This window comes from Euphorbia lathyris, chromosome 1, assembly GCF_963576675.1.
Source record: "Euphorbia lathyris chromosome 1, ddEupLath1.1, whole genome shotgun sequence".
Classification (NCBI taxonomy): domain Eukaryota; kingdom Viridiplantae; phylum Streptophyta; class Magnoliopsida; order Malpighiales; family Euphorbiaceae; genus Euphorbia; species Euphorbia lathyris.
This window is the reverse complement of record NC_088910.1, coordinates 75,832,970-75,857,063: the sequence shown is the minus strand read 5'-3', so window position 1 is coordinate 75,857,063 and position 24,094 is coordinate 75,832,970. Positions and strand designations below refer to the sequence as shown.

The following is a 24,094-nucleotide window of genomic DNA, read 5'->3' as shown; positions in this document are numbered from 1 at the left end:
AAAATCAAGATGCACCAGGGATTCTAAAATAAAAGGAATGCTACCTATTAGTTTCTTTTGTACAAGAACACAATTTAAACTGAAACTACCGCCTATTAGCACCAAAGACTCTTAACAATAACCATATCCAAAACTTTTAATACTTCTCACATCAGATAATGGGAATTCAAAAGGCGCTAATGTCTTGTTCGCTCTCAGCAGATCTGCTTGCTAGTAGACGCTATTGCCCATTGCTCACCCACCACAAATCCGCCCTTGAGTTTAGTTCATATCGCATGAAATAGTGAGATTAAGGTGAACCTGTAACCCCAGGGAAGAGTTCTGATATTTTGTTGAAGACATCCATAACCTGAAAGGAAAACAGAATTTCTCACATTCACCTACTTCGTCTTCAGGTATTTAATGGTCTGTTATGTGTGGAAGTTACCCTAATAGACCCAACAATTCATTGCAAACCAAAAAACATGGTCAAGGAGGCAAGGAAATCCCCATCAAAGGTGTTAGGACAAAACTCAAAATAAATTTACAATCTTGTGAAGTAAAATAATCAGGAGAGCATCATTTCAACTAATCTTTAATGAGAATCGCATATATTGGCAATAAAACAGAATATATTAAACCCTATGAAGCACCGACTCTTCCTTGGGGTTGGCGTGGCGGTGTCAGACTCGCCGGACACAGGGACTCGGCCGGATTCACACCCGACACGGCAAAAGCGTGTTGTCGACGTTTTTTTTTTTTTTGGTCTAGAAATCATACACAGCGAGGACACAGAAGGACTCGGCGTTCATAAGTTTAGGGGGTTTTCGAAAGAATTTAAATCCCAAACCTTGAGTCGGTAGTTTGGAACGGTGCGATCGATTTACCAAAACCTAATCTTCTCTCCTTCACTGTGATTCATGAGGCAGGTGCGATCGATCTACCAATTTACCAAACCTAATCTTCTGTCCTTCACTGCGATCGATTCTGTGATACCGATTGCTTCTCTTCTCTCCTTCACCGTGACTGCTGCAGTAATTTCTCTAATCCGACATGCTACTCTTTCTTTCTCTAACTCTATTGCGACTGCTACTCTTTTCTTTTTCTTTTTTTCTAAAAGCTGCTACTCTTTTAGCTGCGGTGTTTTAGTGGTTATTGTTGGGTTTCAGTGGAATTGTTGGGTTTGAAAAAACTGTAATTGTTTTAGTTGGTGTTTCAGTGGTTATTGTTGGGTTAGAGGAATGTTTTTGGTTATTATTGGGTTTTAGTGGTTATTTATGTCTTTTTATATGTAATATATATATATATAATTAATTATATAAAAATTTGCCGTGTCCCGCCACACCTGTGTCTTATATTTTTCTAAAATACAGTTTGCCGCACCCGCACCCGTGTCCGCACCCGAATCGGTGCTTCATATATTAAACCTAACCACAAAAGCAAAAAAGAGGCCAAATAGAAACTGGCATGTCAATATAATTTGAATCATAAAATACAAGAGTATGGGTATTACCTCCTTGTCATTCTGATATTTGGCAATGCTAAGAGGATTCTGAGAACACTGTAAAAAAACAATACATTAGCATGTTCACGTTTAAGAGTGGCACTCAATCATAAATCAGCCAGGACATACATCCATGATCGCTTGTTGAACTCTTGGATTTTGAAATGCCATGGCTACATCAGGATTGGCCATGATTTTTGAGATTACTTCTTCAGGTGTAAGGCCAATTTGATCTGCAAAAATGTCGGATATCAACAAAAAATAAGAAGCAATGTATCCAAACTCAATTAGTTTAGGTAATAATACACATAGGGATGAGAAATCTGAATAAATCCACGCTGTTATTTGAATTGCATGAATATATCGCAAGGGAAGGCAATAAAATTTCAGAACTCAACATTTGGAGTTGAGGGAAATAAAGTTTTATAACCATATCTTCTGAGAATACAATATTATGTCAGCTTCACAAGTACTTCAAATTTATCATCTTGTCATCAATGATGACTTTATCTCCAATGATAAGTATAATGAACCCCCAAAGAAAAAGGACAAAGCATACATATTTAAGAAATAATTTGGAACATAACAATGAATTTGATATGAATCATGAGCATTGACACAATATAGGAAATAGCGTTCTAATGTAACTTGAATGTTGATCTTACATCCTCAACATTTAAACATTCATTGCCCAAGTGGACTTCCAGAAACCATGGCCCAAATATTCTCCCAAAGAATACTAAACTATACTCTCAAAGAATCATTCTACTAAAATAGTTGTCATTCAAGGCTAAAGCTAACTTAAATCTTCAGCATCCAATGCAATTTTTTGGATCATCAGTATTGCCATTCAAAACAATGCAAAATCAAGAAAATTCAACTAATTCAGTTAGGATTGGTTAAACAATATACAAGAAAGGTAGAGTGACTGAGACCGGGAATCTATTCAAGTTCGATAGTAAAATGGTACACTAAAAACCAAATATTCTTATGTCTGCATAATTTTAGCTCTCTCCCTCTCTCTCCCTCTCTCTCTCTCTATATATATATATAGAGAGAGAGAGAATAAACAAGCACTAGCACTTGCAAACTGGAAAAGGAACATAGAAAGGTACCATGGGAAATAAGTCTTTTCAAATGAAAGAATCACAATACTCAAATTCTGAAATCCATAATTTGCTAATTTCCCAGTGTAAAAATAAAAATCTGTTCAACTCACCAAATTGCTGTTTCACTTCAGGACTGCTGAGATCAAAATTTTTCAAGGAGTCCATCATCCGGTTGTCCCATTCACCACTTCCACCCATATTATTTCTGAGAAAACAAAAAGAGGAGAAACAAAAAAAAAAAAAAAAAAAAAAAAAAGCTCTTAGATTCATTCAGCTGACCCTCAGTTTACAAGTACTAAAAGTGTCATAAAAAATCAATCAGAAAACTGGGATCTTATTTAAAGATCATATGTTTACAATGATGAAACATTAAGCATAAAGAAGATTAAAATGTGTATTAAGCCCCAGAATCTGCAATCCTACTTTAACCTAGAGTGATTTCTGAAACTTTAAGATGAATAAAGATATGGAAGCTAGGCTATAAAATAAAAGGAAAAGCATGCTTCCCAACTGAAAATCAGTTCAAAGATGAACGTAGTCCCAACATCAGCACAGAATCAAATAGGCAGAAGTAATCCCAGCAGGAACATGTGTAGGGATGTGGTTGGGGGTGGACATGCAACTATTACAATATCAAAGGAGATACAGTTTAAGGGGCCAACAAACCATTGAACAAGAACCAAATATGCAATCATAACAAAAATAAAAGATCTCTATAGACAAATATGTGCAAAGCGAATATCAGGCTAATCATATACAAACAGAAATGTAGACTCCAACTGTGGATAATAATCATTCTCAGGCTCTCCAACTGACATTCATCGCAGAAGGAAACGACTATATAATTCAATACTCAACAATGCAAACTAGAGTTACTCCAAAAGTGTCAAGGGATGGCAACACAGTGAATAAAAAAAGAGCGGCCCGGTCGCACTACGCGTCCCCGCTGAGCGAGGGTCCGGGGAGGGGTCCCACCACAAGGGTGTACTGGGGGCAAGCCTTCCCCTGCCAATTTATTTGGCAAGAGGCCGCTCCTAAGACTCGAACCCGTGACCTCTTGGTCACACGACAACAACGTTTACCGTTGCGCCAAGGCTCGCCCTCATGGCAACACAGTGAATATTTTAAAAAAATTATATCCTCGCATATGCTACTCAAGAAGTAAAACCACAGCATTTTCACATGAAGAAGTTACACGTCTCTGCTCTTTATGACTGAAAAAAACTGAACTGAATGCTACTGAAACTGAAATAATAATATAATCCTTTAAAAATAGCAATAATTAAAATAAAAATCTTATAAAAATAATAATGGTCTAATAATAATTATTATTATTATTATAAAAAATAATTATAATTATAATAAGTAATGATAAATTACTGAACTGATTGATACTGAAATTAAGTAATAAAGAACAGAAGTAGCAAGAACCTTCAAACAAACTTAGAAGCATAGAAAAGATGGTTAAGGATCTTACAACATGTCTTCCAGTTGCTGTCGGTATTGTGGATTTTGTAGCATCCCTAGTACATAATAAACATTGTATCAAAAATAGCATTTTGTTTAAGTAACATTTTAAGTGCTTGAAAGACCATGTAAGCCACCTCAAACACATTTCACGCATTGAAATTTCTATATAGCAGCACTATGAGAACACAAATTGGTAAAAGGTATAGCACAATCGTAATCATTTAGATCCAATTTATTATCAATTGGCATTTTAAGACTAAGGTGTTGTTTGATAAAACTAAAAATTAAGTGCTGAAAAAATAAGTAATGAATTTTAAGTGTTGAATATTATAAGTGTTGAAAGTATTAAATGATGTAAATATTTGTTAAATACTAAAAATAAAATATATTAGTTGAGTTAATGTTTTGAAAAAAAAAAATTAAAATGTTAAGTTAAATATTTTGACTTATCAAAATAAGTGATTTTTAACTTAATTGACGATTTTAAGTGGTGGAGAAATAACCATTATCAAACAAACTTAAATTAAATAAGTGTTTAACATTTTAATTTAAGTAATTAAGTGGGTTATCAAACAATGCCTAAGACTAAGTTCTTAATGGTCCAACTTACATTTGAAAGTAGTAGGGTTCCTCATCTCTTCAGGTAAATATCTGCAAGGATGTATACATAATTAATCAGAGTAAAACACTACAAGCATATACGACTTCTTCTTCTTCATTTTTTAAAAAAGAAAGATATATTTGAAAAAAGAAATGGCATCATTATATTCACACACAATATATGAGAAGAAAGCTAATATAACTGACAAGACTGATAACAAAACTAGGAAATATAAGGGGATGTTTGGTTCAGATATTGGAATAGGAAACACAATTTATTCAAAACGGTTATTTATAATCACTGTTTGGTTCATCCAGGAATCAGAACTAGTAACTGTCAGATATTAATATGAAAAATATTATTGCGCCTTAACTATCAGCTTAAGTTTTTAGTTCAGTTGATTCCATGACATGGTATCAGAGCCTCTTAGACTGGAGGGTTCAAATCCTAGCAACCCCGTTTCTTGTACACGCTTCAAGCCCATAGAGCATTCACATGTGGGGGGGTGTCAGAAATTAATATTTACCTTAACTATCAGCTTAAACTTCTAGTTCAGTTGGTTCCATGGCGGTAACGATTTCACTAAATTAAATTTATCAACAACTAATAATAATAATAATAATGATGGGATAATATATAATTATATCGGCGGCCCGGTCGCATTACGCGTCCCCGCTGAGCGAGGGTCCGGGGAGGGGTCCCACCACAAGGGTGTATTGGGGGCAAGCCTTCCCTTGCCAATTTAATTGGCAAGAGGCCGCTTATATAAACAATAAAATATTAATTAAAAAGAAAAGAGAATGGAAGGGAATAGGAATGGGAATGCTTAATGGGGGAAGGAGGAGAATCAACAATTCCCACACATGGGGGAATGTGATCCCTATTCAATAATTGTTTCCATCCATTCCTGGATGGAAAAACCCTGAACCAAATGACTTCTAAGAAGAGTGGAGCATTCATCAGAATACTATCACAATAGAATAGCATGCAAAAGGATCACTATAAAGAAGCTGCATTACGGATAAACCATCTTCTGTACTGTTGGATCTTCCATCATTTTCTCCAAAGCCTCGACAGATAAACCTGCTTTTTCTGTTCATGAAAAGATTGAACTCTTTTAGAAAACTTTCAAGTAACAGCAGATGTCTATAATATCTATATAACTATGAAGAACAAGGGAAAAAAGGAACATTGGAATGGACAAATAATATGTTGTCTGCATATAATGTTTACAAAGATAGAATTAGCTAATATAACAAAAAACAACAGCAAAATAGTAACTATCCTAGCCATATAATACAAGTCAGACAGCCCTAAACTCAGTCCTACTTATATTGGAAAGCTCCTAACAGAAATCATACAACTGTATGTATAACCTACCAGATCAACAGTTTATTTATTCAGGTGCTCAGGACTTTGTAAACTTCTCCATATCAACAGGCTTAAAGGATGCTAATGAAAAATTGTGATGGAAAGCTTGGACATATGTTTAAGACAATCCCCTGTGTATTTAGTCACAAGAGATTTAGTTAATAGTTATTGTGTTTTCTGTTTGAATTAAGGGTCAAAATGACCCCCAAAAGTTGGGAGCCATGATCAACTTAATCCAAATCGAATTTTAGGTATCAACTCACTCAGCACATAAGTTGGCAAATTGACAAATTAGTCCAAATTTTAGGTATTAAAACTGACTGTATTTGGGTCAATTTGTCAAAATTTTCCAACTTGAGGGCCCGCGTTGACACCTTAAATTGGATTTGGGCTAAATTGATACTAACTGCCAACTTTAGGAATAATTTTGACCCTTATCCTTTTCTGTTTAGACCTTCATTTAAATTTCTTTTTTTTAGTATCATTGGAATTTCAATTGCTTTTTCTGGTGAGTAAGTTGCTAACATCTCTTCTCATCAACTTTAAAGTTTTAAATAATTAAAAAAAAAAAAAAAAAAAAAAAGCTATTGCTCTTGTTTGCCTATGAATAAGTGGTTTATTACTTATACTGTGACTCTTTTCCATTAGCATAAGTCAATATAGTTAAAGGCACAAGGCACAACTGACGCGACAGATTCTTGTATAGCCTTAGGCACAAGGCGAGGAAAAAAAAAACGATAGACTGAGCGAACCAAGGTGCAAATCATCTAAAATTTATTAAAAAAAATAGAAATACAACTCTAGTGACAAACATGAACTAAGTTAACATCAAACAAATCAAGTTTGAAATAAGATAATTAAAAATTAAAAATAAAATAATGTAGGTGCAAGACTCTAAGAGTTAACTTTATTTATTGTTTTCTAGTTGTTATTATTATTTCATTGATATAGATAAATAGTAAGTAGGAGAAATAAGCAATAACCCTTTTCCTTATAAGATGAATAAGTAATAATGTTAAATAGGTTGCACTTCTTTATATGCAAGGGATGTGGTCGGTCGGTAGGGGCTCTTCCACCCTTAACCAAGAAGTGAGAGTTCGAACCTCACTTTGGGCATGGAGCACACTTAGATCCTTGAGCCAACTGTCCCACCCATATGAGGTGCTACCAACCAGCGGGGAATTAGATGGATGTGGACATGCTTAAGGTGCCACCGCAGTGGTGCAGATCCTCCAGGATTACCTCGTGGTTTGGCAAAAAAAAAGGTAATATATGAAAGCTATTCTTGGGCCTACCTATCAGCTTAAGATTTTAGGTCAATTGGTTCCTCGGTAAATTCCAATTAACTTTTTTTCTTCAAATAGGATGAGAACTGACAATTTTAGCAAACCTTTTAAGCAAACTTCATGGTAATAATTGTTTTCAAAAGACATTCAAAAATTGGTGATTTCTGAAAAGTTTCCTATTTTTATGTGTCATATATATATATATAAAGAGTACATAGATAGGATTGAAAAAAAAAAATCAAAATTTGATTGGATTTTTTTAACATGTATGCAAAATTTCCTAAACTGACCCAAGAGGCACATAGACAATTTTTATGTATCTCTTATTTATGCATCAACACACAAGTTTCATCAAAGATTATAATGGGAAGCTACATGATATCTAATTAAATAGATACAAAAATAAGAATGCTCTGTATCATTTTTATGAAATCAGTCTAAAGTGAAGCACCAAAAGAACTTGATCCAGGTTTGATATTTTGGTCAACCACAACAAATATACTAAATGAATACACATAATTGTCAAACAAACTTACTTCTGCCGGCACCCACATAAATAAGTTATGATGCTCTACTGTAATCATGTAATACACAACAAACTTCAAAGGTTGATATAAATGTCACTTGTGGCTTTCAACTATTAACTAGAATCATTGCGTATTCAAATTAGTTTTTGCATGCCGGCCTGCCAATACTTACATTTTTTGTCTGTCTGTCAGATATTAACTAGAACCATTACATATTCGAATTAGTTTTTGTACACCTACATCCCAATATTTACATCTTTTATATGTCAAACCTTAAACAAAGGGTATTAGGTCCTTTGATTGCAAGATGCTTCATTCTCTTCGCACATTATTATCTGTCAACTTCCTCACTCTCCAAATCTGAATTTGTATATGAATCTAATCTCGCAATAGAATCAACCTGGACAAATATTGTCCAAGAAATCCCACATTCATAATTCACTAACACATAAAAGTATGAGCACAGACCATGATGAAATATTGAAATTGAATTTTTACTTACGAGTAGATTGAGAACCCTCAGAAGCGCTAGGACCCTGAGTAGATGCAGCTCCATTTTGAGAAACCTTTCATATGAAGTCAAATCCAAACATTATGAACTAAACTACTATCATCGTCCAGAGAATATAAAAAAAAGGGTAATTAATTTATTAGTCCCTATATTTTGATAAAACATACTGTTTAGTCATTGTATTTTCAAAAACACATGGTAAGGTCCCTAACCTTTTTCTCAGTGAATTGTTTAGTCCTTCCGTCTGTTTGTTAGATTTTTTACCGTTTATGGCTTCGGAAATGACTAAATTAGCATTTACTATTTACCTTCTAACTTCAGAAGAGGAAATCCAATTTAATAGAAGAAGCTATTTGTATGGAGAACAAGAAAAAGAACAGACCCAATGCTTACGAATTTGAACGATTAAGAAGAAAATCAAGAAGAAGAACATTCAAAGTTGATTTCAGATGCATTAGAGTTTAAAGGAAAAGAATAACGCAAATCCAAATTGGCTAACAGAATCTTCATGAGAGTCTAACGGCAGGGACTAAACAGTCCACTGAGAAAAACGTTAGGGACTAAACAGTTCACTGAGAAAAACGTTAGGGATTTTACTGTATGTTTTTAAAAATACAGACTAAACGGTGTGTTTTGTCAAAATATAAGGACTAATAAATTAATTACCCTAAAAAAAAATACAGCAAAATGGGAAGAGAGCTACTTCTTGGACAAATTGAGTATTTTTAGGCGAACTTGTTTCTGAAATGTCTTCATCATTGCTAAAAGGACTCTTTGGGAAAGTTTCCTCTGGAGACACGTCAACAAAAGCTGCAAGAATAAGATGTATTATAATTTCTTCAAGAAGACATCTGAAAAATAGTCATTAAAAAAACTCCCATTCAGTCAAAATAAAAGGCCAACTGATTAAAACGTTTGCATTTTTTAACGGCAACATAATATAAACCATCAAGGAAGATAACAATTCATGTCATCACAAAATACAGTCTATATGCAAGCCGCCACAATAAACATTTCCGTGCAAGCATCAGCTAGATTAAGCGAATTACTGAACATGCAGCAAAGAAACCGTTTATATAATTAATATCCAGTAAAATAGCATCCAAATAACAATGCATGCATTTGGATAGTTTTTTTTCTTAAGTTTGTCATATGACAGAACAAGATTCTCCAGAAATGTCTAATCATCGTAGACTTCACCTGCCAGCACCTTCTACACGCACTGGAAGAGATAACCAACTTTAGCATTTTTCCTCTTTAAAACCATTTTGTAAAACATCAATTGAAGTGCACGAAAATAACATCAAATTCACTTACCTAGTCTAAAAATGTTGTCCAAGATATGGTAATTCACAACAACAAAAAAAAAAAAATGTTTCAAATAGGAAACTTGCAAACTCATTCTCCCATATACCTCCTCCAAACTCAGGGTTTTGCAGTTTAACCATAAGCATATTTTTGGAAACAAACAGGTAATTAAACTTCGCCATATAATTGAACCAAAACCAATACAATACCAACAATTAACAGAAAGCTCAGTTATTCTGCTTTACTAGATTCACTGATAACTTAGAATTATTTTGTTCTCGCCAAATTCCACTTCTGGCACTTCCAATCATCAAATTTTCTTAGAAGAAACTTCAAATCTCTAATGAAAAGATGACCAAATAATCAAAACCAACATCCATGAAAACATTTTCATAAGGAAAAAAATGTTGTAGAAACAATACTAATACGTCCCTTGCCTTGTCCAGAAATTTAACATTTTTTTTAAAAAGGAGGGTTAAAAAAATATAGTATTGAAATACTTAAGAAATTAGCTATGTCAATATGAACAATCTAAGAAAGAGGAGACTCAAAACTCAGAAAGGTGAATCTGCACAAGTTTGAAGGAAAGAATTTAGACAGGAAAAAGATGATTTTGAATAAATGCCTCAATAGTTGAAAATTAAATGGAGAAGAGAGAAATTATTCAACAACAACAACAAAGCCTTAGTCCTGAAATGATTCGGAGTCGGCTAACATGAACTATCATATAAAACCGTGCAATCAAGTCGTGTCAGCAACACAAATTCTCTCCCTCCACTCTGTCCTATCCACTACCATATTCTCCTCAATCCCTAATAAACTCATATCACTCTCGATCACCCTCCTCCAAGTTTGCTTAGGTCTTCCCCTACCCCTCACCACTACATCCCTTTGCCACTCTTCAGTCCTCCTAACCGACGCATCAAGCGCTCTTCGTCTTACATGGTCAAACCACCTTAGACGGTTTTCCCTCATTTTATTCTCAATAGATGTAACCCCCTACTTTTGTCCTAAATATTTCATTACTCACCCAATCCTTTCTCGTATTACCACACATCCATCTCAACATACGCATCTCCGCCACCTACATCTTATGAATGTGACACACTTCGTACCATATAACAATGATGGTCTGATTGCCGTGCGGTAGAATTTTCCCTTCAATTTATTAGGCATGTCGGGGTCACAAAGGAAACTCGTAGCACTCTTCCACTTTGTCCAACCAGATTTAATCCTATGAGCAACATCTCCATCTACTTCTCCATCCGTTTGGATAATAGATCCTAAATACCGGAAGCAATCCGAGGCCTGAACAACTCTAACATCTAGGATGATTGTCCCTGTCTCCCTACTCCTATCGTCGCTAAATTTACACTCCAAATATTCTGTCTTACTTCGGCTCAACTTAAAGCCTCTAGATTCTAAAGTTTGTCTCCATAGCTCCAACTTCCTCTCCACACCTTCTTTCGTCTCATCAACCAACACAATATCATCTGCAAACAACATGCACCATGGTATACCATCTTGAAGTGAACTCGTTAGTTCATCCATAACGATGGCAAAAAAAAATGGGTTTAGTGCGGAACCTTGATGCACTCCAATCGCAATAGGGAACTCTTCAGTCTTCCCAACACTGGTACATACACTTGTGCATGCTCCCTCATACATGTTCTTTATGATGTCAATATATTTCCGCGAAATGTCTTTCCGTATTAAGGCCCACCAAAGTACTTCCCTTGGTACCTTATCATATGTCTTCTCCAAGTCAATGAAAACCATATGCAAATCTTTCTTCTTATTTCGATAGTGCTCCATTAATTGTCTCATTAGATGGATGGCTTCCATAGTTGATCTTCCCGGCATAAAGCCAAACTGGTTTTCCGAGATCTTCACTATCCTCCTTAGCCTTTGTTCGATCACTCGCTCCCAAAGTTTCATAGTGTGACTCATTAATTTGATTCCTCGATAGTTGGCACAATCTTGGACATCGCCTTTGTTCTTATACAAAGGGATTAGGATACTTTTCCTTCATTCTGATGGCATCTTATTGTTTCTCCAAATTTCGTTGAAGAACGTCGTCAACCATTCGATTCCTCTCTCTCCCGAACATCTCCAAATCTCAATAGGGATGACATCAGGTCCTACTGCTTTCTTCAATCTCATCTTATTTAATGTCATTTTGACTTCACCCTTTTGAATTCTCCGCATGCAGTCACGATTTATCATATCGTGAGGGATACTTATATCTCCAACATCTTGTCCGCGATCTCCATTAAATAAGTCATCAAAATAGGACCTCCATCGTTCCTTGATATCCTTATCTCCAACTAGGACTTTTTGGTCCACATCCTTCACACATTTAACTTTTCCGAGATCCCGCGTCTTCCTATCTCTCATCCGAGCAATTCTATATATGTCTCTTTCCCCTTCCTTCGTATCCAGCCTTGTATATAGATCCTGATTCACCTTTGCTCTAGCCTCTCGTATGACCTTTACTTCCCTTTTAGCCTCTTTGTACTTCTCGTAGTTCTCATCACTCCTGCATTTCCCCAATATTTTATAGGATTCTCGCTTACTTTTAACTGCTTGTCGTTGTCGTACTTCTTCTGTCCACCAAGATGTGTCCTTACCCGGTGGCATGCTACCTTTAGATTCCCCTAGAACTTCCTTCGCTACTTCCCTTATACTATGCTCCATCTTAGTCCATATCGAATCTATATCTAGATCCATATTATAAGTCCAAATATCTTTTTTGGCCATCTCATCCACAAATTTTTGTTGATTCTCTCCTTGCAATTTCCACCACTTAATCTTAGTTTCCACTTGTGGTGTTCGTTTTCTTATACATCTACTTCGAAAATCAAGCACCACTACTCTATGTTGGGTTGTCGTACTCTCACCAGGGATCACCTTACAATTAATATAACTCTTTCTCCAAGCACTCCTTACTAGGAAGAAGTCAATTTAGCTCGCATTACCGCCACTCCAATAAGTCACTAAGTGGGATGTTCTTTTCACAAACCATGTGTTCATTATATTCAAGTCATAGGCTGATGCGAATTCCAAAATATCATTTCCAGTTTCATTTTTATCTCCAAAACCATACCCTCCATGAACACTCTCAAACCCATCTCGCCTAGAACCCACGTGTCCATTGAGATCACCACCCAGTACCATCTTTTCATCCCTAGGAACCTGTTGCACCACTTCCTCCAAGTCCTCCCAATAAGCTTGTCTTATAGAGACATCTAATCCTATTTGTGGCGCATATGCACTTATGACATTCACAACCTCATCCCCTATCACGAGCTTAACACTCATAAATCTATCACTCTTTCTAGACACCGCTACTACATCATCAATATATTCCCAGTCAAAATTGAGAGGGAACAGAACTGATACGTGGGGTACACATGAAATTGGGAAAAATATATATAAGGAATTAGAATAAAATCGAAGATGATGGGTCAGTTGAAACATTTTACATATACTCTATATACACGCATAGACATTATGAACCAACCACATTTGAAGCGTATAACCAAAACTTTTTGACACAGATAAGCATCCCTAACCTATTTTATGATGTAATCACAAATAACTAATACTAGAAAATTCTACAGTACATCCCAAAAGACTGAAGTTGAGTTATGATAAATAACTAATATTGGAAAATTCTACGGCACATCCAAAAGACTGAAGCTGAGCGCTTGCTCATTGCAGACATAATAAGCCAAACTGAAGTATGACGACAAAAAGGTTCATGCCTTCATGGTAGTGGATACAAGATCTGCTTAGACATGTGTAGAGATTTGCTTACCATATTTCTTAGGTTCCTTCTGTGTCTCTGTTTTGTCTTTGAAATCAATGACTGTAGACATTTCTACTTCAGCAGCAGGAACATCAACTGTGATTGGGGGTTTAGCAGCCACTGCAGAAGGGGAGGTAGTTGATGGTGATGATGTTGGATATGAAGGAAAGGTAGTAGGCCCAGATGTTGGTGAAAATGGAGATGTGCCAGCAGACCCTGATGCCGGTGGTGTTGGAAAGGGAAAGGGAGAACCCGATGGAAATGCAGGATTGCTGAATTGAGTATTTTGTGTGTTCATCTGGTTCATCATAGTCTGGAAAGCTTGCTGCATGGCATATTTCTGAAAGAAAAAAAGATACAGTCATAAAAATTAGAAGTTGATTCTGTTCCATGACAAAGTTATAGCTAATTACAATGATGGATATACTTAGACATACCTCAACCAGGATATAACATTACTACAAAGGAAGTCTATGTTATAGCAAAGTTATAAGAGAAACAACAGGTATATTGTTTTATCTGACAAGACTAAAGAAGAAAAGGTGAAAACAAATACATAACAAAGTAAGAAGAATAAGCCAAACCAAAGATAACCTAACAAACGAATTTGAAGGAACAAACATGACTTCAAGGGAACAGAAAGCAAACATATCAGGTAAAATTATTGGAAAGTTGATCCTAGAAAGCAATGATAATTGTTACATCCTTTTCCAAAGAATTAAACCATACGGACTAGGTACCAGCTCATAGGAAACCCCTAAATCACCAGAAGTTTCACCATACTCATGGAGAAATGATGTTTGACTTGATTCCAGCTTTGAAGGAGCCAACAGCATGTCAAAATTGTAAATCATGAAATTGGATACCAAATAAATGAATGTTCAAAAATAAAGTATATAGAACAAACTTAACAAGAATACATGAAAGAGCAAGGACCACGAAGTTAATCACAAATAAGTCCATCCCATCAAAGCAACAACATATTTCACTTAATAACACTAGAATTCCCCAATCCCGACAAATGAAGCGGTGACTTCACCAAGGAAAGACGGACAATCAAAACAACTTTCTAGTTAAGTGAACAAAATCAATATGACACATTAAGCAAAACTGGGGCAATGAAATTTATAGCTGAAATAAACAAAATTAAGAGCCCCAAGGTAAACAGGAACAACTTTTCTAGTTAAGTGAACAAAACCAATATGACACATTAGACCTAAATTGTGACAAAGTCAAGTGTAACCAAAAGGGTTTCTTCTAATGCAGTTATAAATATATTCAGAAATTGAATGGAGATATGAAGTGTAAACATGGAAATAGTATTTGTTGATATTCTCGGGGAAAAGTACTTAGCACGTCCAGATAGGAAAAGAAGATCACACGTTCACCCAGGCAAATATATACAATTTATTTGTCTCTGTCAGTAGTTATATGGAACTGTAAGAGCATCTCCAATAGAGGGTGCCCAAAAGAGTGCCAGCTGATGTGGCATCTAGTTTGGCAACTTTTAAATGGTGCCTACTATTGGAGTGATGGTGGGTGCCAAAAAAGTTGCCAAAAGGTTGCCAATTTTTGGCAACCTTGCTTCAAGGTTGCCAAGCATTTTTTTAATATAAAAAAATGATTTACTTGAATACTATTGGTTCACCTTTTTTATGATTTTATCTCTCATTTCACTATTGGTTGACAATATTTATAATTAAATAAAGTATATATTAAGTAATGATTTGTGGGGTTATTGTGGCAACTTTTAAAGTTGCTTTACTATTGGAGCATTTTTAAATAAAAGTTGCCAAAAGTGATGTGGATTACTAAATTAATAAAATATTATATTTTAGTATGATGTGTCAATTTTTGGCACTCTTTGGAGCAACCATTATTGGAGATGCTCTAATAGTATCACATCATACGCATAAACAAACAGCCAAAAAGACCTATAAGCATATCATTAGATGCCTCAATCATGAGTAATTAGATAACATGCAATTTTACACGAAGTTTAATTCCAAAAACAATTCTCAACTGTTAAGTTAGAATCATAAAAGGCTAATGCTAGAACAGATTTATAAAAAAAAAAAAAGGAAAAGGAAAAAAGAAGACACTGAACATGGTACAGCTTCATAGTTTAATCCAGTTCTTTCAAAATTTATCAATACATTTGCAATGCCAATGCCAATTAATTTTTTGAATTTATCAAATTTTGACTCATATGTACAGTAAAATCCTTTGTCTATCATTTCTTTTCATAGTATTAATAATTTGTTCCTCCTTTCCAAAAGAATTTATACTTCTTATTTATAACTTCCAAGGAAAAAAGTCAATATAAATCATCTTTTAAAAGAAAAAATATTTAAACTATCATCAAGGAAAAAGAAAAATTAATAAAAAGATTCTGATCAATATAAGATACATGGGGTTTACATGTGCATTTTCATTTTTAATTTCTATATTGACAGATTGTTGCCAACGTTACTAAAACTGACAAAATTTGAATTGGAATACAATTTAAAGATAAAAAGTATCCTTTGGGCCATCATGGTGTCATGAATTCACCTTTTCATCAGCACAATCAAAAGACACTTGTCAAATTGAATTCCTGTATTGATTTTGAAGTACTATTACAGAATGGTTGTCAACAAAAACAGCATAAGATGCTTAGCTGTTTTTAAGAAACGGCATTGGACCATATCAATTTGAGTGATCATGATCATTTCAGGACAAGCAAAATATATCAAATGCATAGCTTAGCACTTTGCACATATTTAAAATGAAGGTTCACATCCTCAACAACAAAAAGCAAATTTCTAGTTACAATTGATTTAAGTTCAGCAGAATTTTTCTAAATGGAATTAATAATATTTGCAGCTAAGTCTTGAGTGTAACAATCTTAATATTTTGTTTTCAGCTTTAGAAAGTAGTAAGAAAAACATATAGAAAGAAGCACAACTCATCAGAAATATACCACCAGTATCTCTGCCTCCAAATACATGAATGTTAACACCCTCAATAACAAAAAGTAAAGGGTTAAGGTGCAAAAATACCCCTAACGTTTTGGGTCAGGAGCAATTTTACCCCTAACGTCTAAAATGGTGCAATTTTGCCCCTAACGTTTGTAGCCAAGAGCAATTTTACCCCTAACGTTGGTAATTTGGGTCAATTTCAGATATTATTATAAAACACATATATTTTTATTCATTATTTTGCACCAATTTCATATCAATTCATCCTAAAAAAAGAATTTCATGTTTTTTTGTAATTTAATAATAGAATTGGAGATTAATATTTACAAATTCGGTGAATTTTTTGAATTTTTTTTTTTATCTAATTCATACAAAAGACAATATATTTTTTTATTTTTTTCACATCCCAGCATATGTTTATGATTTGTTACTGATAAAATGACGCATATATGAAGTGTAGATGATAAGATTCATGACCGAGAAGACAGTTTGATGAATTATTTCTGAAATTGATCCAATTTATCAACGTTAGGGGTAAAATTGCTCTTGGCTACAAACGTTAAAGGGTAAAATTGCACCATTTTAGACGTTAGGGGTAAAATTGCTCCAGACCCAAAACGTTAGGGGTATTTTTGCACCTTAACCCAAAAGTAAATGTAATTTTCTAGTTACTATTGATTTAAGTTCAACAGAATTTTTCTAAATGGAACTAACGGTATTTTAAGCTAAGTCTTGAGTGTAACAAAATCTTCAGATTTCATGAAATAATTCTTTTATCATTTTAACAAATATGTAGTTTCCAAATGCTTTTTTCAGCTTTAAAAGGAAAATAGTAAGAAAAACATATAGAAAGAAGCACAACTCATAAAAAATATGCCACCAGTATCTCTGCCTCCACATAGATTTCAATGAATGTCCAAAATTCCACAGGCAAATCAAACAATAAATGTTATTTGAATGTGCTGGTGTGCTACTGTGGTTATACACATGCAATGCATCTGTCAATACTGAAATTCATTACTTCCTGAATAGAAGAGTTCACTGCTGTATATGACTACATTAGATACATAGTTGTTAAAGGTGCGCCCTGAGGCTCCAGGCACACAAGGCTCTAGACCGAACACCTTACCCTAAGGTGTGCACTGTAGCCAAGGCATGCCTTTGTGCACCTGGCAGTGGTTATACGATGGCGCGCCTATATGTCACATGGGTTTTTTTAGGGTTTTAATTTCCACAATTGGATTAGACACATCTAGTGTCCAAAAAACAACAAAAAGAACAGAAGACGATGAAGAGATGTGGATACACAAGGGAAACTGACTTTGTAGATGAGTATGATGAGGATGAAGAGGATCAAATCCTTGAAGAAGGCGCGCCTATATGTCACATGGGTTTTTTTAGGGTTCTAATTTCCACCACTGGATTAGACACATCTAGTGTCCAAACTAAACAACAGCAAAAAGAACGGAAGACTATGAAGAGATGTAGATACACAACGGGAAACTGTCTTCGTAGATGAGTATGATGAGGATGAAGAGGATCAAAACCTTGAAGAAGAATTTGATGATGTTGGAGATGAGGAGAGTGATGGTGAAGAGTGATGAATTTGGAGACTTTTGATGAGAAGTAGCTATTAGTCAACTTAGGATTTACTATTTAGTTGAACACTTGAACTTTAAAGTATGAGGTTTATTTTATTGCATGTTAGAAATTATGATTAAGAACATCATCATGATTTAGTTTTTATTGCATTTTGATTTTAGAATTTATCATTTCTTATATTTTAAATATTTTATCATTTATGGTTTTAGATCCCCTGTGACATAGAAAAGATCATTCATACATAGCATTGTCCAAGCGAATCCACCGAAAATCTTTACTAAACTATGACTGGACATCATATTAGCAAATAAACATATTCCTAAGCTTAGTGCACAAAACTTCTAAGCTCCCCTCCCCTCTACCTGTCCAAGTTTTCTGTTAGTGCACCTTGTGCCCCGCAGGCGCACGCCTGAGTCTTGCACCTTAGTGCACCTTTAATAACTATGATCAGATAGCATTACAGATCCCACCTATAGAAAGCTTATACAACTCATATAGCATCATGTGTAGAAGGAAAGGTTGACACAATAGAAAGAGTAAAAACAAGTTCAAAACAAATCATAGGAGAGACTGAAAAATATAAACTCTCTCATTCTCACTCATCAGTCAAGTTCAATGCAATGACTCAGTTACTATCTTTCTCCAATGCAATGACTCAGTTACTATCTTTCTCCAATACAAGGCTAGATCCAAGCTTCAGTTTGCCTATCAAGGACTCACAATTTAATCTTAACAAAATTGCTCCTAACCTATTCAACGATGTTTGCACAAAAAACAATTCAATTCTTAAAAAGCATGGTAGGAAAATCAAAAAATGATTGAAATATAAATCCTAGAATACATAATCGATATATAGAATTACATTTTGAGCCACAAAAGAAGTACGTAAACCCAAAAACAGATGAAGGAGACAGCAGCTAAGGAAAAGTTGAGGTCAGGTGAACATGGTTTGATCAACTCAAACCAATAGATGCAACATTGCCGAAAAGCAAGCAGATCCAAGTAACAGCAAAGAAAAGGAAGGCTGGCCGTAAGTGACTAGTAAAAACATCGCTTAAATAATGCAACAACTAATTATAAGCTTGAGCTCAGGCAAAGCCTAATGAAAGGAAAAGGATCAACTTAACCAACTCCGGCTAGTTTGAAAATGTTGACTAGAGTCAAATTGCAAGTAAAGGTGCAAATCAGACAACTAATTCAACAAAATTTCAAATAGACCCCAAGCAAACCAATAGATAAGCTCGAGAGTAACTTTAAAAGTGACTCTATCTTTGAAGTAACTATGTCATCTGTAATCAATAAAGAGGTTTCCTTGATGAAAGAAAATGATTTTCTTGGAATAGTAAATCCTATCGATAATGAAATAAAAAAGAACTCACAGATATTTGTACCTTGCAGTAGACTGACACTCACCTTTAAATATGTAGCCACCTGCAATTGTATACAAAAAATACTGATGTAATTCTGGAAGGAAATAAATGAGTACAAAGCATAAAAGTGAACCAAGCAGCAGTAAATGGCTATTATTCTCACCCATGAAAAAACTGCAGATAGAGCAACACCAACTCCTACCCAGAACAAAGGTGATCCACTACACAAAGAAAAATAAATTACAATCATCCAAGTTTCAAAAGGAGATTAATATCGTAAAATTTCTATCTAACATGGCATGCAATTATGACTCTTACAATTGGGAAGAAGGGGAGGGCACCGGAAGTGGATTAACCCCAACTGAAGACGTTTGCTGGCCGCTAGATGAAGAAATGCTCGCCATACGTTCAGCACCTACTCTTCCTGTATAAAATGTCAATCGAACATTGAAATAATTACAGAAAGTCAATCGTCATGAACAAGTTCAGAGCTAGAGAAGAGAGTGAGGGAGAACATACTATTTTGGAAAACTCTTGGAGGACCATTGGTAGAGCGAGAAAGGGAATTAGCAGAGATGGAAAGAGTGGAGTTGCGAGGGACGATCCTGTAATTGCGAACGGAGAAAGGAAGGAGTCTGGTTCTTGATAATTGAGGAGAAGTAAGATTGTTGAGAGAAGTAGGATAGCCCACAACCAATTTCGGCGAAGAAGATGAGTATGAGGAGAGTAACGCCATGTTTAGGTTCTCCATTTTCTGCGGAAACCTTGAAATGGAGAAAGACAATGAGAAGAGTAGCAGTGGAAAAGCTGAAAAGATTTCAATAGTGGTCTTTGCAGTTTCAAGCTAGAAAAGAGGAGAGTGGCAATGACATCGGAGTTGGGGTTTCGGGGGCTATAATTGTTACCTGTAACTCAGCCCGAGTTGTGTTAACCCGACCTTTTACATTGTGGATCGCTTTTCCTCATCCATGTTTATTGTCTCAGGCCCATCGATACCACGAACCTAGAGGAATTTAGGTAGATTTTGGGGTTAAGGTGTAAAAATACCCATCAGAAGTAATTTTATTTCTAACGTTTAAAATGGTATAATTTTACCTTTAATGTTAGCAACCAAGAGCAAATTTACCTTTAATGTTGTCAAGTTGGATCTATTTTGAGAAATAATACATCAAATTTTCTTCTCGATCATAAATTTTATCATTTACACTTCACATGTGCGTCATTTTATCACTCATTAATAACAGATCATAAACATGTAATTAAACGTGAAAAAAAAATTAAAATTACAAAATATACTATCTATTGTACGATTTGGACAAAAAAATTCAAAATTTTCACCGAATTTATAAATGTTAATCTTTAATTCTATTATTAATTCACAGAAAATATGAAATCTTTTTTTAAAACGAACCGATATGCAATTGGTGCAGAATAATGAATAAAATATTTGTGTTTTATAATAATATCTGAAATTGATCCAACTTGCCAACATTAGAAGTAAAATTGGTTTTGTCTGCCAATGTTAGGGGTAAAATTGCGTAAAATTGCTCCTCACTTTAAACGTTAGTGGTATTTTTGCACCTTATCCCTAAATTTTGAAAAGGAACTCTGCTGCGTAATTCTCTCATTATTCTCTCATTGTTGCACGTACCTTAATTTTATCTTCTGTTGTTTAATATGTTATTTTCTTAGATTTTCTTGTTTTCTATTGAATTTTATTTGATTTTTTATTTATTATCAAGTTTTTTTTTTTTCTTTTTTGTTCGATTATTTTTTTTCCTGCTATTTGTTATGTTGAATTATCTGGATTTTAAAGTTTTTTTTATCAATGGCAAAGCATATTAAGAAAGTTTGTTTCAATCTTCCTTCCATTGTCGATGAAACATCCACTTCTTTTTATCCTAGTGATTACAAATGAGAAAGCTTTGATTGATGTTGTAGAGGATTTTCATATTCCTTTATCTGTTGTTTTTAGGGTAAACTACATACAACCATGGTACTTGAACTTTACTCTCTTTTCCATTTCGGTACTTGGACTTCATTTTCATAAAAAAAAATACCTCAACTTAAGATAATTGGACAATATAGTACTTTTGACCTACAAGTAACCAATCAGCGTGTTTAAGCATTTTTTTATAAGGATGTTGTAGTCGGATTAGGAACTACTTGTCCTAGTCGGATTAGGAACTACCTGCATGTTCCTAATTAACCTATACCACACGATTATTGTAATTATAATGTGTATAGGATTCAGCCTTACCTAATTAGAGTTGTTTAGGTTTAGGTTTTGAATCCTATTCAAAGTTGTAATGGCTTTAGGTATCCTGATGTATATATTTGCGTATGTCTTTGAGGAATTGGTAAGTTTGGATTATTTCAATAATAAAGTTCTTTCATGGTATCAAAACATTATTGGTTTAAAGACCAACATATCCCACTCACTAGAGATTTCTGGTTATCTCTATCATGTTCTTTGTTATTTTTCTTTGCTCGGTTTTGTTAGACAAACAATTACATTTGTCTTAAGAATGTTGGATGTGATTAACCAAAAAACAAAAAGAAAATAGAAAATATACGAACAATAAAAACAGAAAATTAAAAGGAAAGAGTTAGACAAATCTGAGGCATGTATTAGCAGTTTCCTTAAGACAGATGTCGTCGCTATTGACGATCGTCTCCCAGGATACAACATATTACCCAAGCGAACTCAAACCCTGTGTAGTCTCGTTATCATCGGAGTAGGAAAAACAAGAACACTATGAACAAGTAGATAACATAAACAATCAGAGAATATTTATTTTATCAACAACTTTACAACCACTTGTGTATATGACAATTCATTCTATATAAATAGAACTCGAAAGGATATGTCTTTTCACTAACGAATACGACTGTACACGGACAGACACGACTTTACGTACAAACACGAATGTTCACGATGGACACGACTATTCATGAAAGGAGGTGTTTGTTGGTATTTAAATTAATATGTAATTTTATTCAAAATTTTCCAACAATCCCCCACATGAATAAAATTAGAAACGAGACGATTACGATGTGGTGATAACTTTCTACAGGAGATATCTGCATAGGATAGGTAGCTAATGTGCCTTGAACATTCCCTTGTGAAAGTATATTTACTTTACTAGCTGACTAATAGACGCGATGTCTTTGAACTATTATACCGTTTGTGTAAACAATGATATACCCCACACAGATATCAACATAACACGGTATGGTTCTTATGGTTATGTTTGTTATGGTCATGAACATCGCCTAGTTCTGCGAGAGTTCAAGAGAACTAGGCCCCATTAGTCTCCATCGAAGCGATCCTACTTCACTCTAACATAGATGATTGATTTGCTCAGCATTTCTGACGCACAATGTATCATTAAAAGCATATAGCTTAACCTTTTCCCGTTTGTGTCACTATTTACATCTAGGAATGGACTTCGGGTTTAACCCCCACAGTGAACGTGCAAGGTTTATGCAATGAGGTTGTCCCTTTGAACCTAGATCTTAGGATCTCTAGTCAACTAGGTAGGGGTTTCCTTCACATAACGCCTCTTCTAATGGGCTTTAGTCTCATTCCTTTCGATGATTTTTTAATTTGATCTCGGTTTAACTTCTAGGTTAGTGGATCCGCTGTGTTATCCATTGATTCTACAAAATCAATTAGAATGACACTCGTTGAGATCAATTGACTAACGGTGTTATCACACGGAAGCTTTTCTACCTGAGTTCATCATTCGGAAGCTTTTTATACCACATATTCACCAATTGATATGATATTTTTCTTCGATTCCATCATTGTGACGTACTTACTTTAAGCCGATTTGATTTCTACATTTTTAGTGACTTTCATAAATTAAATCTAACCAACTAATGTTCATCTACCAACGTCTAACTCGGCTAGATAACATCACTACTCATATTTGTCAATTTATGACATTTCGCATTTCTGATGTAAATCCACCGTTACACGCAATAATATCAAATATGGAATTTTCACATATCATTATCATCTCTATAGAAAACATATTTTCTTTTATCACAAAGTCTTTAAAATTCATACTAATGAATTTTCCTAGACTTTTAGTGTGGCTTACACGTTGCCACTGGTACAAGTAGGCCTAGAGCCTTTGAAGTGACCGTATTCTTAAAACCGGATTCATCTTGAATTAACACATGTACCAACATATGCCAAAAGGCAATTAATCTTTTTAAACAAACAGAAACAATACAGTAATTGTCAACTTTTTTTCCTGAAATTCCAAACAAACCAAGTTAGAATCAGAAAATTATAATCTATTTAAACAAATAGATACACAATAAATAATTCACAACAAAATATAAACTATATATATAAAGCTGTCCTTCAATCTATCCCAATATAATATTTCCATTATACTTTGTTCGTCAAGATAATCCATTAAGGTTTTTCTGTACATCGCTTTGGAAAAAATTATATTCTGTTAGTTTGAAAAGACAAACGAAACAGGAACAATGTAAATAGAAAAAAAAACTTTTCTTCTATAATCTTTTTTTATGGAACATTGTTCAACATAAAAATATAGCACAAAATGGAATTATCAGTAATGGATTGCAAATACCATTTAATTTGACAACCAAACCATGAAAGGCTGTAACCCCCTCACTAGGATCACATGATATATCACACAACA

At 34.5% G+C, this 24,094-nt stretch overlaps 1 protein-coding gene across 1 annotated transcript; it reads right to left on the bottom strand.

Moving 5' to 3' along the window:
- On the bottom strand, positions 1 to 20,326 carry LOC136202401 (protein TIC 40, chloroplastic). Its single transcript, XM_065992994.1, has 14 exons — positions 19,929 to 20,326; positions 19,728 to 19,833; positions 19,573 to 19,630; positions 19,453 to 19,470; positions 13,487 to 13,817; positions 9,062 to 9,168; positions 8,350 to 8,413; positions 5,683 to 5,755; positions 4,673 to 4,713; positions 4,070 to 4,115; positions 2,703 to 2,797; positions 1,613 to 1,716; positions 1,493 to 1,540; positions 1 to 349 (listed from the first exon to the last, which is right to left on the bottom strand). Exons 1-14 carry the CDS (start codon positions 20,158 to 20,160, stop codon positions 290 to 292), a joined length of 1,383 nt encoding a protein of 460 aa, XP_065849066.1. The 5' UTR covers positions 20,161 to 20,326; the 3' UTR covers positions 1 to 289.
- Positions 20,327 to 24,094: the final 3,768 nt, after the last annotated feature.